The 17,209-nt window shown below is 38.0% G+C and overlaps 1 protein-coding gene across 2 annotated transcripts in view; it reads right to left on the reverse strand.

Moving 5' to 3' along the window:
• The window catches only part of PCSK5 (proprotein convertase subtilisin/kexin type 5), a 229,819-nt gene that overhangs the window by 178,436 nt on the left and 34,174 nt on the right, over positions 1–17,209 (reverse strand). For both annotated transcript variants that reach the window (XM_071448591.1, XM_071448590.1), the window contains exon 3: positions 4,068–4,181. In XM_071448591.1, coding sequence (XP_071304692.1) covers positions 4,068–4,181 — 114 coding nt within the window. The remainder of the gene's footprint in view (positions 1–4,067; positions 4,182–17,209) is intronic.

The raw sequence follows: 17,209 nt of genomic DNA on the forward strand, positions 1-17,209 counted from the left end.
CTGTGGTGTTAGCATATGGCAGGTAAAATTCAAGGAAAACTCAAGGAAATTCTTCCTTGAGTTTTGCCTCCCTGTACCTGGGCCAGCACTCAGATCTACTGTGACCTCTCCTTCTCCCTTCACTTCTTTCCAGTCCATCTTGTCAGGCTTCTGTCACTCCTTCCTTTGTCCCTCTCTCTCCTTTCACAGTCCCATCCACCATAGGTGTCCTCATTAATGGCAAGGCCAGGGAAGTAAAATCTTTTTCTCTGCTCTGCCATTTGCTTGAGTTGGGAGGAGAGGCACAAGGTAAGCCAACCCCCTACAGATCTCATACAGCGGCATAAGGGAGGCAAGTCACCTGTCTAACTCGTCACCTCCACCTTATTTCATGGCTACAGAACCTTCGGAAACTCACATTACTCACTACCGATAAAGGTTTATTAGTCCTGTTCTGGCTGCCATCCAGAGTAAACTATACTGTGTCAGAGCAGAAGGGTCTGTCCCTCCCTGTGAATGAACAGCTCACCTGGGAACTCACAAGTATAACTGGAGAGCACTATGTAGTATACTGGAGGAATTTTCTGAAGAAATGAGGTAACTGGCTTCACCAGACACTTCATTGAAGCTCAAAGCAATGTATGCTTCACAATCCCCACTGAAAGTGGAAAAGTATGCAATTTTCCCTAGGTTTTGGTTTCAGCATTAGAGCTCAAGGCAGCAAGCCCTACATGCAAGTAATTCAGTACACACCAGCTTGTGTGGCTTGCTCTCAATAGCGGTATAAATTACATTTCACCTGTTTACATCAGAAATCTTACAGTGCAAATATACCAATAAATGTGATGATTGATGACCAATAAATACTGACTGATGAGGCTTGTCAGCAAATCTTTTACCTTCAACAACTTTCTAAAAACCCTATTGTTGCACAATTATAGATGTAGAGTGCATATCACTCTACTTCTGTAATTGTGCAACAATAGCTGTTTGCTTCAATAAATTACTTTATTATTATTCACCAAGTAACTGGTAAATGTTTATTTCCACTATGGCTCAGTCACATGGTTTTACTGTGCCTTGCTGCTATAATCCTCTTCCACCCTGAACACCCTAAAACACATCACACTTGTTGATCTGCTTGTCCTTTCACTCCAGTTCTGTGAAAACCCCACAGAACTAGGTCTCATAACTTGTTGGAGAAATGGCACAGCCAGGCACTGTATGTTTTCTTAGGTTTACCCACTTCTATTAGAGTATGTTTTCAGAAGTTTAAAAAACAAATTAGCATTTTCATTATGCTTAACCAAAATGTTTTTCTTATTTTTAAAAAACATAAAAAGCCCATCCAGTGGAGACCATCATCACAGCAGAAGTAAATTACAACTGTAGAAATCTGTGCCTCTATGCCTGTGTGATTCCAGTTTCAGCCTACCACTACGAAGCTGTTCTTGAAGTCAGGAATAAAAAGAAATGGTCAACAACAGTACTCTGACTGAAGTCTACCCAAGTTAGTTATACTAACCACAATTTTGCATGTATTTCTATTTCTTAAATATATTTACTTCCTCTCTTTTTAAAATATATATTAATATATTTACTTTCTATAGTTTCCTATGCAGATTAGATAAAGAAATTCATTTAAACAACTGGCAGGTACAGTGAAATTGATTATGCACAAAGTCACCTCAGTCATTCTATTTATTGTTAGCTCCAAGGTAAAAAAAATACAGAACAACTGACTCCAACCTCTTTGAGCCAAAAATCACCAAACTGACTGTATATAGTTTATCCACTTATTGGCTAAAAGGTTATTTTGTCAACTCCAGTGGAAGCGAAGAAATTTATTAGATTTAACATGATGGTACAAAGGTAGCTGAGCTCTGGGAATGGCAAAAATTTTGAAGAGGATGTTAACTAGGGATTTTTTTATTCCCTTTGATATCAGTTCATTCTGAGCAAACTGGACCTGATTCTATAGGGAACTTTGAGTAACAGTTGGATTGGTAAAGTTTCATATGCTAATTAGTCTATAAAAATATTCTATTTTACTCTTAAGCACAGATGCCTGAAGATTCAGAAGTTATGCTAAAGATAGTTGGGTTTTGTTCAACTTTCCTTGCTTTGAGGGAGGGAAGTCAGAAGAAAATAACCTTTTCTTTCTCTTAAGTGCTGTGATGGCTCTAAAGAGAAAGAATGCCTGATTCTCTCTTGTAACTTCTTGCCATGGATATCACACAAAAAAAAATAAATTTATTATTTCTGGCCTAGAAAATGAAAATTACAAGAAGTGATACTTGTGAAGAAAAACCTTGGAAAGGAAAAACATTAATCAGGTATGGTTTGACAAAGTCTTTGAATAACAGAACTTCTGTCAACAAATCCGAACTGCACTTATGGCCTTGTTAGAAATTGTGGCAGTTCAATGGGCAAAGGTATCAGTCTTAGCCCACAACAAAGTTACTTATTAATCAAAATACAACCCTCTATATGATAATTTACTTATTACTTTCTCAAGAAATTACTCAAGAGTAATTTCTTGTTACTCTTACTACTTTCTCAACAACATGTCTGCAGCCAGTAACCTAAAAACCCCTTCCAGCATAGCAAAGACTGAAACCATTAACCAACCTTGAACTCAATTTTCCCTTTCATCTTATAAAGCTAAGAAAGATTAACAAAATCAGCTATGGTAACAATCATAAACACAGTTATATGAGGATATCTTTTATGTCTCAAGTCAGTCCTAAAGTCAAACCACTCACATATTTTTAGCTATTCACCCTGATGAAATAGCATGTTCAATAATACTTTACTCATCTCTTCCAACAAAATGTCATCAAACCACTATCGCTAATGATGTTGCAAATACACGGAGTTATCAGTGGATGTAAATGCAATCAGTCAGGAATGGTCTCTTCCCAGAGGGTTTGAAAGTGAGGATTTTTTTTCCACTGGGACACAAATGAGGAATTATGAAAGTTGTACAAAAAAAACCCAGTGAAGTCCATTTGATGCTCTAAAGTCTGTTCAGTGTTACACTGGCAATTCTGGCACAGCTGTGAGGTAGTGTGGCTAGACAACACAATTATTTTCTAAATAGGGACTGCTATCTTCCTGATAAAATTAGAGGCAACTGCTGTAATTATCTATTATCAGAGCACCTATCCTATGAAGAAAGACTGAGAGAATTAAGGTTGTTTTTCCTGGAGAAGATTCCAGGGAGACCTTACTGCAGCCTTTCAATATTTGTAGGGGGGGTCATTAAGAAAAATGAGGACAAACTTTTTAGCAGCACCTGTTGCTGTACGACAAGGGGCAATGGCTTTAAACCAAAAGAGGGTGGATTCAGGTTAGATATAAGGAAGAAACTGTTTACAAGAAGAGTAAAATGCTGAACTGGGTTACCCAGAGATCTGGTAGGTGCCCTATCACTGGAAACATTCAAGATCAGGTCAAATGTGGCTCTGAGCAACTTGATCTAGTTTAAGATGCTCCTGCTCATTGAAAGGTGGGTTTCCACTAGAAGGCCTTTAAAAGTCTCTTTTATCCCAAACCATTCTGTAATCCTAAGGCAAAAATGAGGATGTTTTTTAAAACATCGTAAGTAAAAGGTTCTCTCCAGGCTTTAACTGTGATTTTATTAGGACAAAAAAAGACCTTTTTTTTTTGAAAAACACAACTTCTGTCATACAGGAAATGAATGGTCAGTGCTGGTGGATTTCTTCTTCTGTTTCAGGGCAAAATACATTTATGTTGGGGACAGTGAATTATGTATTAAATACATGTGGGTTCTCACATGTTGTGGCTAAGTTCCTTCCATTCTCATTGCTTATTTATCCTTAAGTAAGTAAGATAACTTTCCATAGGAATAATTAATGAATAAATGCATCAGTAAATGCTTCCTACTGCATGGCTCACCACAAGTTCTTTCTAATACTTCTAAGGAGTTAACAGACTTTTATTAGCTACATAATAATCTCCAAATCTGCTTTTTCTGAACATACTCTTCCTCCCCTTTTCATAATATCAAAGCAGACAACTAAATATTAGCATAAAACAGAGTCAATGACCCTACATGTACTTACCATGTACCACATGCTTGGCCACTTGGGATCATTGAAATAAGTGGATTGGGTACCACCAGGTTTATAATCCCTCTTTATCCTTCTTTTAACCACCTGCTGTTGTATCCATTCCACCTGCCAACCAGGAAAACATACAGAGAATGTTATGGTTCTGTGGAGATTATCAAGAAATGTGCAAAAACTTGGGATTGTTCTCATTACCACACTCCAAGGCATATTTCGTATTAAAGAGTTCATTTTGGCAGTAGAAATTGTGCAGATCATCTTGAAATACTGTTCACTAAGGAATACATTCAATTTAGCAAGCGTTACAAATCTACCGAAACAATTGCTTAAATACCCTGCTAGAAGGACTTCATTGGGTATTACCTTTTAAATACTATATTTTTCCAATTTTTCTTTGCCAGATTGACTCTTCTCTTGAATTTTTAAAAACTCCTCCACAAAATCTAACAGCATATTACAATGAGGAATTAAGTGCATTTCTAAAAGAGTGAGTTTGTTTTTATTTCTATCTTTCTCTTCCAGAAAACAAAAACATTAAAAAATATATTCAAAAGTTTTGCTTTTAGACCAATATCTAAATCATTTTCACCACTCAGAGAGAAAAAAAAACCCCAGAATTAAACTTCATTTTAAGTAAAGTATTGAGATTGTCTCAGAGAGGCACTCTGGAATTTTATTTTACACTAAGCAGTCCCCTGTGAGAAATAGGATACTGGATACTGAGCAACAGCTTGATACTGAGCAACAGCTCTAATTAAAACAAACACAAAAATGAGCTTGAAACAGGAAAAGAAATTTAAGGGTTAAAAAATCCAGAAGTTATTTTTGTCTGTCTGACACCTCTTCAAAGATTCATGACACATCCAAAAGAAGGCAACATCACAAGTGACATCAGCCTTAGATCAGAGGGGACTCTGCAGCTATTTCTGTATTAGCTATTCTAAAAGGGAGCTAGTTTCAATAAATGTAAATAATATGAACTAACCACTGAAAAAGCCCATGGTATATTCACACACATTTAGCAGCTTATATATTTATGCTGAATTGTTTCAAGGGATATAGCTACAAAAATTAATTCACATCTCTCCAAGCAAGACAGTCGTCTTCTCCTAGCAGCCAACTTTGCACCTTTTATTTGTGATGTTTGAATATCTGTGTATGAACACAAACATACAAATATATCAAAGAAGTTACTTTCAGCTCACATGTTTGTTTGTCACTGGTCAGAGACAGTAATAATATTTTCCTTTAGCAGGCTAATCTCTCTACTATGCATTCACAACAGAATTTCAAATCCTTAGGTAGACATACCATAGTATTCTGGCCTCTACTTCTTGGTCAGAAAAAAAATGGAGAAAGACATGTCTGAATTTGTCCAGAGAGGATTCTTACAGCAGTCCTTATAGAGACTGGATGGTTTTCATGGTTTTCTTCATAAAGAAGAAATGAAATTTTCTCCTTCCCAAGAACTAACTTCAGGATCAGAAGTATTCTTCTAGAGGCTAAATTATGCAGTCTAAGAACACAGACTGTTGGGTAGAACTGACACTGAAACTCATTCCTCTGTTAAATCTTCTCAGAACAATCATTAGTCGCTTTCTGGTTCTATGAGAATGGAGAAATTTGACAGTGTTTCTCTCTTGCTTATTGTCCCCTCTTCCGGTACCATTTGAAATCCCCCACGACACTACAAGAGCTAACTGCTCCCTTCAGATCTGACTGGATCCAGGTGTCCTATGCAAGAGGTGACAGCTAATTGGTCTCAGGCTGTTTGATGTAACAAAGACTGGAGGCCTGTAGGGTACACAAAACATGTGCACCCTACATGTTTTGATTTGACTTTCTTTGGCAAAGGCCAAAGAAAGTCAAATCAAAAGACTTTGGTAGGCACTAAGTCTAATGGCTGCTTTAAGCTGCAATCAACAAGACTCTCTAACTAGCTCTCTCCTCCATGAAAAAGACTGATTTTTAACTGAATAATGAACCCTGTTCTCCTACCCTTTGCTGCTAATACATGCTTTCTTTTCCAGACCCTCACAACAGCAGCTTGTTGATCTTCAAAACTTCTCTTTTTTCAGGTAGCCCATGCCTCCCAACACATAAAAAAACAAAGAGACTGGCATTCCCACCTGCCTGGACTGCCGTAGACAATGGGATTCACTCCTTCTATTAATACCATTTAGCTGTCATTAAAAAAAAGGTTCAACAGGTCTGAAAAAGCAACCATTCCTTTCAGGGATTATGCAGATCCACTTTCCAAGTCTCATTATGAGATTTGGATCTCAGTGCTAGAAACACGTTCAGCTGACTGAGGTCTAAAGCTTCTACATTGCAAGAATATTTACTGTTATCTTGATTTGCCCTTTGCTGAAGGGATTAACCACATGAGTATGTTAACCATGCTGAGAAAGTTGTAAGTCAACAAATTTCAACATTTTACAGGCCAAAACCACACAGAGCACATCACGCCACACTTGGTAACTTCTATCTTGAGTCTGCAGGGAGGAATTTAATTTACCACCAACAGAATCTAAGGATCTGATAGTGCTGCAGAACTGTCCACAAAGACAAACCAATGAGACAGACTCAGCTGAAGGGGATTAAACCTTCTGCCACTGCTGCCTTTAGTTTAGATGCATGAACATTAATGAAGAACTCACCAACACTACTATTGCCTAGAGGAGCCATAAATCAGAGACCCAGGACATCTAATTTGGCATTAGGGACTCCCATGTGTCAAGGCTTCTATAGAAACTACAATGAGCAACTGTGAGAAGTTTTGGGAAAACACCCTTACTTTTTAACGGAGCCAAAGAAGTAAACATATTCCTGAAGCCTGCGCAACACACAAGACTTCAGCAACCTAATGCCATTCCTATATGGATAAAATGAAAGGAGTTTTCCCGACTAGACAAACTCTTAGCCAAACTCTCTACTCATTCACTGCGACATGTTGTCTCCATTGATTACTGCCTATTCAGTGACAAATATCTGCTGATCAATAAAAAGATTTAAATATAAAGGCAGCATAGTACTGGTGGAGACTGGTGTATGCATACATATGCATACATTGCTGCCTCAAAAAAAAAGCCCAAATAATTTCTTTTCTCCATTTATTTCAGACAATATTATGGAGAATAGTGTCAGTTATTTAGTCCAAGCAATCATAAACATTGCAGCACTGCATACTTCCAGTTTATATATACCTATATAAACAGTTTATATATACCTATATAAACTGGAATATACATCATTTGACACATAAAGAATATTCAGTATACATATATGCATGTGTTTGTACAATATTTTTTATCAACTGAGTTAATCTGCAAGCCTGCAATATAGTAGGTGGTTATATTTTAGTGAAATATAGGTAAATATTTTTTTATATCTTATCTACCAGCTTTTAACAAAAGACTCTCTCTTGAAGGGCATGCCCCTGTTACATGCTGGATGTTGCCCACAGTTCCTATTTCCTCAGCTCCCAGCAAAATTAGGGGAAACATATGAAACAGTAATTTTGCAGAAGGGCTCTGCAGCTTGTATGATCAGACTCAAACCCAGTAAAAGAAATATAACTTGTCTTCCCACAAGACTTAATGGTAATTTTATGTATGCATAGAATTGCTCTAAGTAAAATAGCTGTTTAATTTCATACAAATAAAGATATGGGCAAATGACACATTCGTCTAAGGAAGCATATGGGAAGATAGCGCAGGTAGCTCTTTAATGATGGAAGGCAAGTGTCTAGATGGAATAGACTACAGAATATTTCAGCCGTAATGGAGGTACAATGATCATCTAGTCCAACTGCCTGATCAATTCAGGGATGAACAGAAGTTAAAGCACAGTATTGAGGGCCTTGTCCAAATGTGTCCTAAACACTGACAGGCCTGGGGCATCAAGCACATCTCTAGGAAGACTGATCTCTTTGATCAACCTCTTGGTAAAAAATGCTTCCTGAAGTCCAGTGTGAACTTCCCCTGAACTATTCCCACATCCCCCATCATTGGATACCAGGAAGAAGAGAGCTGCATCTCCCTCTCTCCATCCCCTCCTCGGGAAGCTGTACAGGACAATGAGGTTGCTTCTCAGTCTCCTTTTCTTCAAACTAGACAAACCTAGTGTAAACCATTAGGACTCATTTTGTATAGTACAGGTAACCACATCAGTGAAAGGGGCAAGTCAAACTAACCACTCTCAGTCAGTGACCATGCACTGCTATGAGGGAGAAAGTACAGGATGTTAGACAGTGTAACCTGAAACATCCCACATGCCTGATCACAGTCCTAAATATAGCTCTGCCTGGAAGGTGTTTAGCAAATCCCTTATGTTGAGATCTGCTGATGAATTGTTTTTATTCTCAGGTTATATTGATACAACCTTTTAGAACTTAATTTAAACATCACTGGAAGACAACATACTCATCTGACAAGTCAATGCATACAATTTTGTTTACAGAAAATATCACTGCCACTTAAATGGAATAGTTTACATTGTACAATCATTGGTTATATTAATGAAAACAAGGTCAAGACTCAGAAGTTATATTAATATTGTAACACATATTACCTTTGAGTATTTTATGGGTATTCATCCACAAATTACTGTAGAATGCCTGGTATATTTTAGATTTGTTTGATCCTGTATGAAAGGAGCTCATTTACATAAAAAATAATATTTCTGGAGTAATTAATTATACAGATTCTCATTTCTTGCCAAAAGGTGAGTCTATGCAAACAATGAAGTTCATTTTAACATTTCCATAAAGTCACACTTACTGAGAGGTAACAAAAGACATTTTCCCATTGACCTCAGCCTCAAAAGTTCCATTTTCTAAGTGTCTAGAAATCAAAGCCAAGCCAGACTGGAGACCAAACTATTTTTAAAAATCACCCTTTTCAGTCTCCTCAATTCAGGACTCACAGTATTGTTTTGTGCACGATCCAGTTCTATTTCACAGACCTGCATGGAATACTGCTATGGCAATAAAACTGTCTGAGCTAATTCAAGCACTCTTTTTCTCTTTAAGTGACATTCATTTGAAATGAAATGTTATCTCTTAATGAAATGAATCAAAACTACTTTCTACCATTTTTAGCCTCATTGATTCAGTAGAATTCTTGGGGAAAAAAAAACCCATGTAGGTATGCTGCAGTAAGACCTTATCACCTAGAGCTCTAACTGTGAAAATAAAATATGATAAATGAAAAAAACCTTACATGGTGGGGGAAAAAACCCATCAATTTATCAAAGCAGCATGATTTTTAACATATAAAGTTGGTTGGGAAAGATAATTTTTTCAAACATACTATGAAGGGTCTGCTTATATAAACATTTCAGAATTATTAAAAATGTATCAACTCTAATATGTGAAAATGCCACAACTATACAGCAGAAGTTACGGGCAAGCTGAAGATGTACTCCTTCCCATTTTGAAGAAAAACATGATTGGGGTGAAAAAGTTTTCTAATTCTGAAGTAAGTTACAAATTTCATACCAGAATCTGTGACTTTTATGACAATATTCAATGTGAAGGTGTGGATCTAGAGTCTGTGAAAAAGAGATCCTTCAGGTGCCACTCCTAATTGAAACTGTAACTGTAACCCTTGTACTGCCTCCTTCACCTCCATCTGTCCTACACCTGTAAGAAGAAACTGTAAATTCCTCCTCAGATAACAAGGGAGGAGGTGCCACAGGAACACTACAGATTAAAGAGAAAAAGAGAGAGAACACCCACACAGAGCACATGGAAGGTAATACCCAGTAAACAGACCAAGAGGGGCTACCTCATCCCATGGAGAACAGGCACTGAAGGGCAATGCAGCACTGTCACTCGGAGTTTGTCTGCAGACAGACTGCTCTGGGCAAGCACCCCCCCTCCCAGTTAGACGGTCTCATGCTGCATCTGCTACACTGCACTCTTTACTTGCTTCAACACTCCTACATGTGAGTTCTGAAAGACCCTGCTACAAAAGGGCAGAATTGAGGATTGAGCACACTCTGAGACAAAATATGAGACTGTGCTCATGCTTCCTATGGTCCCAGAATAGGCCATAGGAAAAAAATTGCTCCAATAGTTACAGTCTTAGCAGGATGCCATCCAGAGGGACATTGGCAGACTTGTGAGGTGAGCAAGAACAAGTGTGAGGTCCTGCACCTGGGTCAGGGTAATCCTAAACCTCAATACAGGTTAAATGAGTGGATTGAGAGCAGCTTTGCATATAGGTGGATGAAAAACTGGAGATGAGCCAGCAACTCATACTCCCATCTCAAAAAACCAACTGTATGCTGGGCTATATCAGAAAGTACTTCTCTACTTTACCCTCTGGAGTGCTGCATCCACCTCTGGGGTCCCCAGCATAAGAGGAAGGCCACGAAGATGGTCAGATGGCTGGAAAACCTCTGCTATGAGGAAGAGCTGAGACAGCTGGGATTGTTTAGCCTAGAAAAGGTGTTTGGGGAGATCTTACGACAACCTTCCTGCTCTCGAGGGGGACCTATGGGAAGGATAGGAAGGTCTCATAATCAGGGAGTCAGTCTAGTGATAGGATGTGGAGTAATGGTTTAAACAGAAAGAGATTAGCTTTAGATGGGATATTAGGTAAGGTGAATGTTCTTTACTCAGAGGTGGCAAGGCACTGAACAGGTTGCCCAGAGAAGCTGTGGATGCCCCCATCCATGGAAGTGTTCAAAGCCATGTTGGATTGGACTCGTTGGATTGGACTCTGAGCAGCCTGGTCAAGTGGAAGGTGTTCCTGCCTATGGCAGGAAGATCATCAACTAGATGATCTTTAACATCCTTTCCAACCCAGATAATTCTATGATTCTATGTTTCTAACAAAACAAATAAGCATCTTAGTTGTCCTGTCATTAAGTTTTCTGTGCTACCAGCTCTACTTAAGTGTATCATTTGACAACATTCTGTTTTTGCATTTCACCTTGTAATGAAAACAAAAGGTCAATGATTTAGGGTAAAGTGAGGATGACATATTAATATCCAAGGGCCACACCTTGGTTAGTGAACAAGAGATGCAAGCCATTACTCAGGAGTGCAGGAAAGATGCACTCCTTTTTAACCATGTTTAGTCACAAAGTGAGACCCTCAAAAATTTGACTTCTCATCCTAAAAAGAATTTTGTGTCATTTTTTGATCACAAAAATTAAAACCCCAGCTATCTTCTTAACCTGTTATTTTTTGACTCACAATAGCAACAGCCCCTTTTCACCATAAAAATAGATGAAGATAATTGGTAAAGTAGATGTTGACATATGTCAAGACCATGGAAAATTACTGCAGATACCATTTCACAAATGTTGGGGTCTAAAGTTAGATAAAAAGTTATTGACTCCAGCAGTGCTATATGATGCATTCTTGCTGATAAAGAAAGTGTTTCTTCAGCAATGGTCAATGACAATCCACAATCAAAGCAGTTGTCAAAATTATGTTACAGATTCTAAAAAAAAACCAAGATAAAATTAGAAACAGATGTTTGAGGCTGAGCAGAAACCAAAAAAGCAGAGAAGAAAAGACAGCAGATAATCCTTGAAATTACCACTTAACTCCAAAGAAACACATCTGGCACAACAGCAGGCCAAGCTACTGCAGTGTCTCCCATGGACCAAAGCTGAAATTCAATGCACATTTTTCCACCTCACAGCCACAGAAAAGCCAGTCAGTCCTGGTATGACTTTCTATCTTGTTTGTATTGGCTTTGCTATGTATTTGTGATCAATTGTAGCAGTATAGCCATAGTTCCACATCCATGAGGTACAAGAATCCACAGCTATGGATTTTAATGGGACTGAAGTGTCCTTAAACCCATACATATCAGCCTAAAACTATGTGGAAAAAAGTCTTCCTCCTTTATGAATAAGACTGTAGAGGAATAAATTGTGAAGAAAAAAGGGAACAACCTGGCTAGTGATGAAGGAAGACAGGCTTTGTACCGAGGTAATTTAATAGCAGCCAGAGCTGCTGGGAAAGACAAAAGCATCACACTGAAACTCTGGAGAAGCTCAGCATATCTGCTGCTGACCAGGATCTCTGTACGACTGAAAAACCAGAGAAAAATCTGAGGCAAAAGGACTCACGTTTTCTCTCCTTGGGGAAGTCTTGACAGGTTTTCTACTTGCAGACACAGTTGTAGTAATTGATGATGAACATGGCTACAGCCACTGCCCAGCCTCCACCCTTCTAGTGTTGTACCATAGCTGACCATAAAGGAGCTCAAAATTACAGGATTGAAATCAAACAGCAATCTTGTGGGAGAGCTTAGGACAAATCTCAGGGAGTCTGGGCTCCTGGACAGCGGCTTCCAGCAGCACCAGCCCCAGATGTCATAAGCAAAGAACAAGCATCAAAGCAGTTGGGGATTTTTCCCTTCCTCAGATCTGAAGTGGCCTAACCAGCTTGGATGCTCTGATCTGTTTCTAAAATAACTCAGCCTTGGAATAGTGAGGAAAAGTCTTTAGAGCATGAGCTTAAAAGCAGCTTCTATATTTATACAAGGTAGTTTATATTTTTTAACCATAGGTCATACACTTCACCTCTGAACAACTCAAGACCTACACGCTCATGATTTTGAACACAATTTTAAGAGACCTCTAATTGATAGGTCTGTTTGGTACAGTACCTAAAGCTCTGCTTACACCATTGAATACAATGTTAGTATCTAGAAATACCTAGTCGTGGGATAATGTAATCATCTTTTCACCATTTCAATACAGTGGCAGGATTAGTATTAGTATCACTCTGAAAGTAAACTTTCATGTCACAATTCCCTAAAACTTCGTGTTCTTAATAAACCAAAAGGCTGATCCAGTGCCCACTAGAGGATACAACTTTGAGTTCTCTAAACTTCCTTAGCTTTGGAATCTAACATCTGGCATCCTAGACAGCTGAAATATCTTGGATTTCATGTCTGTATTACTGTAGCAATTATTCTATATAATAAAGAAAACTCTTGAAATTTCTGATGTGATATTTTTCTTTTCTTAGGTTAGTCCTTCAACTCATGTCATAAATCATTTAAATCCTTCAGATATCTGCATGTGCCTAATGGCCACCTAAGGGTGGCCTTAACTCATTTTGTGACATCTTAGGAAGACAAATCTCTACCACAGGGTTAAATTCAAATGTCAAAAATAGCAGTGTAATTCCAAAAGTGTTGATTCAGTCAAGAGTTTCCCATGGTTTCAACTGTCATTTAGAAAATCCACTGAGAATTAGCAAGACAGTAAAAGTATTCTATAATTAAGTGATATGTAATATCCATCAGTGGTATACTGGACTTAACAAAGTAAATACACCTCCTAAGTAGACTGTTCACAGACCAAAACCCCCTTAATAGAATGTAAGGAAGTATCACAAATAACTCAACCTATTTCCAGCACTTTCGTTTAATGTTGTTTTGTCACTTAAGTCTGACATGGAAAAATTCAGTCAGAGAGCATATACTAAATATCAAATTAAGCCATTTTCTGATCAGAGTACTTTAAACCACAGAAAAACTTGATCCCATTTGGGTTTATTTGATTGTGCCTGTCTTGCTATTTTCTATCCTAAATCATAGGAAAAGGATAAAGTATTTTCTTCCAAGCTGACCCTGTTTATAGCATATACTTAGAAGTAGTATTTAAAATTCAGAATTCAGCCAAAGTGCTTACACTAAGCTTCGGTTTTAGCGTTTTGTTGCATTTTACACTTAAGTACCAGTGGCATATTTTACAGCACCCCATTTCCCTAGTTCCTTGGCATTTCAGATGCCTTTGTAGTACAACTTGATTACTGCTCTTAATTAGAATCATAGAATCATAATGTTGGAAGACATTCTTGAAATAATCAAGTCCAACCATCTACCACTACCACTGCGTTCAACATTAAATCATGTCCTTCAGTGTCATATCCAGAAGGCTTATGACTCTGGGATATGGTGTATCCAGGGATGGTGACTCCACTTTCCTGGGCTGTCTGCTCCAATGCTTTACAAACCTTTCCATATTTTCTTTTTTTAAAATATGTAATCTAAACCTCCCTTGGCACAACTTGAAACCATCTCCTCTCATCCTGTTATTTGTTACCTAGGGGAAAAGCCCAACCCTCAGTTTCCTACAGCTTCCTTTCATGTAGTTATACAGAACAGTAAGATCTTTAGTCTGTTTTTCTGCCAGCTAAACAACCCCAGCTCCCTCAGCTGCTCCTCATACGGCCTATTCTCTAGAGCTTTCACCAGCTTAACTGTCCATCTTGGGACTTGCTCCAGCACCTCAGTGTCTCTACAAAAGTGAAGGACCCAGAACTGAACACAAGATTTGGGTATGGCCTCACCAGTTACTTCCCTGGTCTTGCTAGCCACACTGTTCTTGATATAAACCAAGGATGCCACTGGCCTTGGCCAGCAAGGACACACTGCTGACTAATGTTCAGCCACTGTCAAACAGCAACCCCAGATCCCTTCTCACCAGGCAGCTTTCCAACCACGCTTCCCCCAGCCTGTAGTGCTGCACTGGATTATTGTGACCCAAGAGCTGGACCCAGAACTTCACCATATTGAATCTCATACAATTGGCCTCAATCTATTGATTCAGCTGACCAGATCCCTCTGCAGAACCCTCCTACCCTCCAGCAGATCAACACTCCTACCCAGCTTGGTGTCATCTGTGAACTTGCTGAAGGTGTACTTGATCCCTTCACTCAGGCTGTCGAGGAAGGTACTAAATAGGACTGATCCCAACACTGAGCATTGGGGAACACCACTGTTTCATGGCCACTCTGTCTCTGATCTACCAGTTCAGGTCAATGGAGGAGAATTGTTAGCAGTTACCTTTGGAATAAGCTGCCTTTTTCTGCCCTGAAACTCAGTCCTACAGTTGAACTTCACTGATATTAAAAGATTGATTACTACCCCTCTTAAACATCATTATCAAAATGAACATCACCATTCAAAATTAACTGCCAAAAACTACCTGTGATAGACACATGCGGCCAGTCTCCAATGAGGCCATATCTCTCAATTTCTGCATATCAGATAACAGAAAGGCTGGAGTAATGTTTGATTAACAAACTGGCTGATTACTTTCATTTATTTTAAAGCTCCAGCTGAACCAGGGGTAATATCACCGTTGTAGCTTTAGGACGGTCGCTGTGCACATTCTGGCAATTGAAGTGTGTCCACAAACAGTCACTCCTAATTCACAACACTGGTCATATTATAAATTGAGAAAAAGAAAATAAAGATTGTTATATCCATAGGTATGATTTATGGGATAAATTGCATTTACTAGATCTTTTTGGTCTCCAGTCACATGACTTCCAGGGTTGCAATGTGGTGCCTACAGTCTTCACAAAATTTCTTTCACCTATGTTTACTTCATTTGATAGCAATCTCTATGGCTATTTCTACACTGTCTTTCATTAGGATAAAAGGACTTTAATGGTCTAATATAAATGTGATTTTTTTCATATGATTACAATATAGGAATACTCTCTATACTAATAAAACAACTTTTTTCTAACAAAGATAAACTTCAAATGTACAAACACGTACCTTCTGAAATATACAAACTTAAGTTTTGTTTGATAGAATCTCAGATGTGCTGCAGAAGATGTCTGCTTTCATGAGGGAAGACATTTCAGAAGCTGCAAAAACTGCAATGGTTTTCATAAATCTTCCTATTACTAGTACTATTTTATTTCTAATAATTCATTCAGTTCCTTTACCTGATGGACTTTAGTTCATAAACATATATTACCATCAGACAACAGCTTAAAAATCACTTGACTGCCTTTCCACTATTTGCCAGAACAGTGAGAAAGTTGAAAGAGATGATATCTCAGACTCCCACAACGTCAACTCTTATCAAAATACCTTCTTCAGACTACCTCTTCAAAGTGTAATTGGGCTCATAAAATGACAAGTTTACGAAACATCTGCACTGAGCAGGGCTGCAAAACTCTGCTGGTTTCCTTGATGTAAGGCAAGGAAAGTGTGTCAGTATAGCAAGGACCCAGGAAAGAAGCCCAAATATGATGAAGACAAAAACAGATCCACAAAAAAGTGGTATTCAGATGTCTTAGCTGAGGAGAGGGAAGTTTTTGAGGTCACAGTGTCCAAACAATATGCAGGTCACCAAACTGCTGTACAATATTATTCTTCAAACTCACAAATAGTTACAGGAATGTGAACTGTCTGAAAGAAGAAGTTAAATAACTGGCCATAAAGCAAAACAAGAACATTTTTAAAACTTCTGGATACTTTGTATTGCTGGCAGATTTTTAATTAAATTGAAAAAAACTTCTAAAACCTACACTCTGCATCAAATAGAAATCAATTCAGATGTCATATGACATCTAATAAAAGAGGTTTGACTGGATGATCAAAATATTTCCTTTTGATCTCACAGACTATGAGTCTATTGACATTTGCATTCTTAAGAACTAGTTTTTAGGAACAGCCTGGAAGTCAAAAAAACTTTGGAATCCAGAAATTCTGGTTTCATTATACAAAGTTGTTACTAAAAAACACAAAGTATATATATAAATACAAAGTGTGTGTGTGTGTGTGTGTGTGCGCGTGCGCGCGCATATATATGTACATATAAACACAAAGTTGTTATAACAGCTACAGATGAAACAGCGAATTGAGTCTCAATTTAGTACAGCTACTTAAAAATAAATTTTTAATCTGCATCATTTACAAAAGTAAAGTTAAACCACTATTCTGGCCTTTATAGATATTTATATATAACTTCAGTACTAATGAGAGTGCCAGCATTTACTCTCTAAATAAATAAATATTTTTTTTTTAAGGGGAAAAAAAGGTCAAACAATAATGTAGGTTAAAAACAGGTTACATAAGTGACAGTCAACACACCAATGGATACCGACTGCTTTAAGTGGATTACATGGATTTGGAATTGCTTGGATTCATACAATGTTTTGTGTGACACCAAGAGAAATACAATTCCACAGAATAAATTACATAGCACTTGGTGTGCATTTGCCACTTGCATAAATTTTTATTAAACTTTTATTATAACATGCAGCCTTGTCTGTGTTTTGAGTCAGAAGCAGGAAGGAGCAAAGTTGTCTGATGAAGGCTGCACACATTCAAGCAGCACAGCTGTGAACTGGA

This window comes from Agelaius tricolor, unplaced genomic scaffold, assembly GCF_023055355.1.
Source record: "Agelaius tricolor isolate 1412-34295 unplaced genomic scaffold, bAgeTri1.0.p SCAF_27, whole genome shotgun sequence".
NCBI lineage: Eukaryota > Metazoa > Chordata > Aves > Passeriformes > Icteridae > Agelaius > Agelaius tricolor.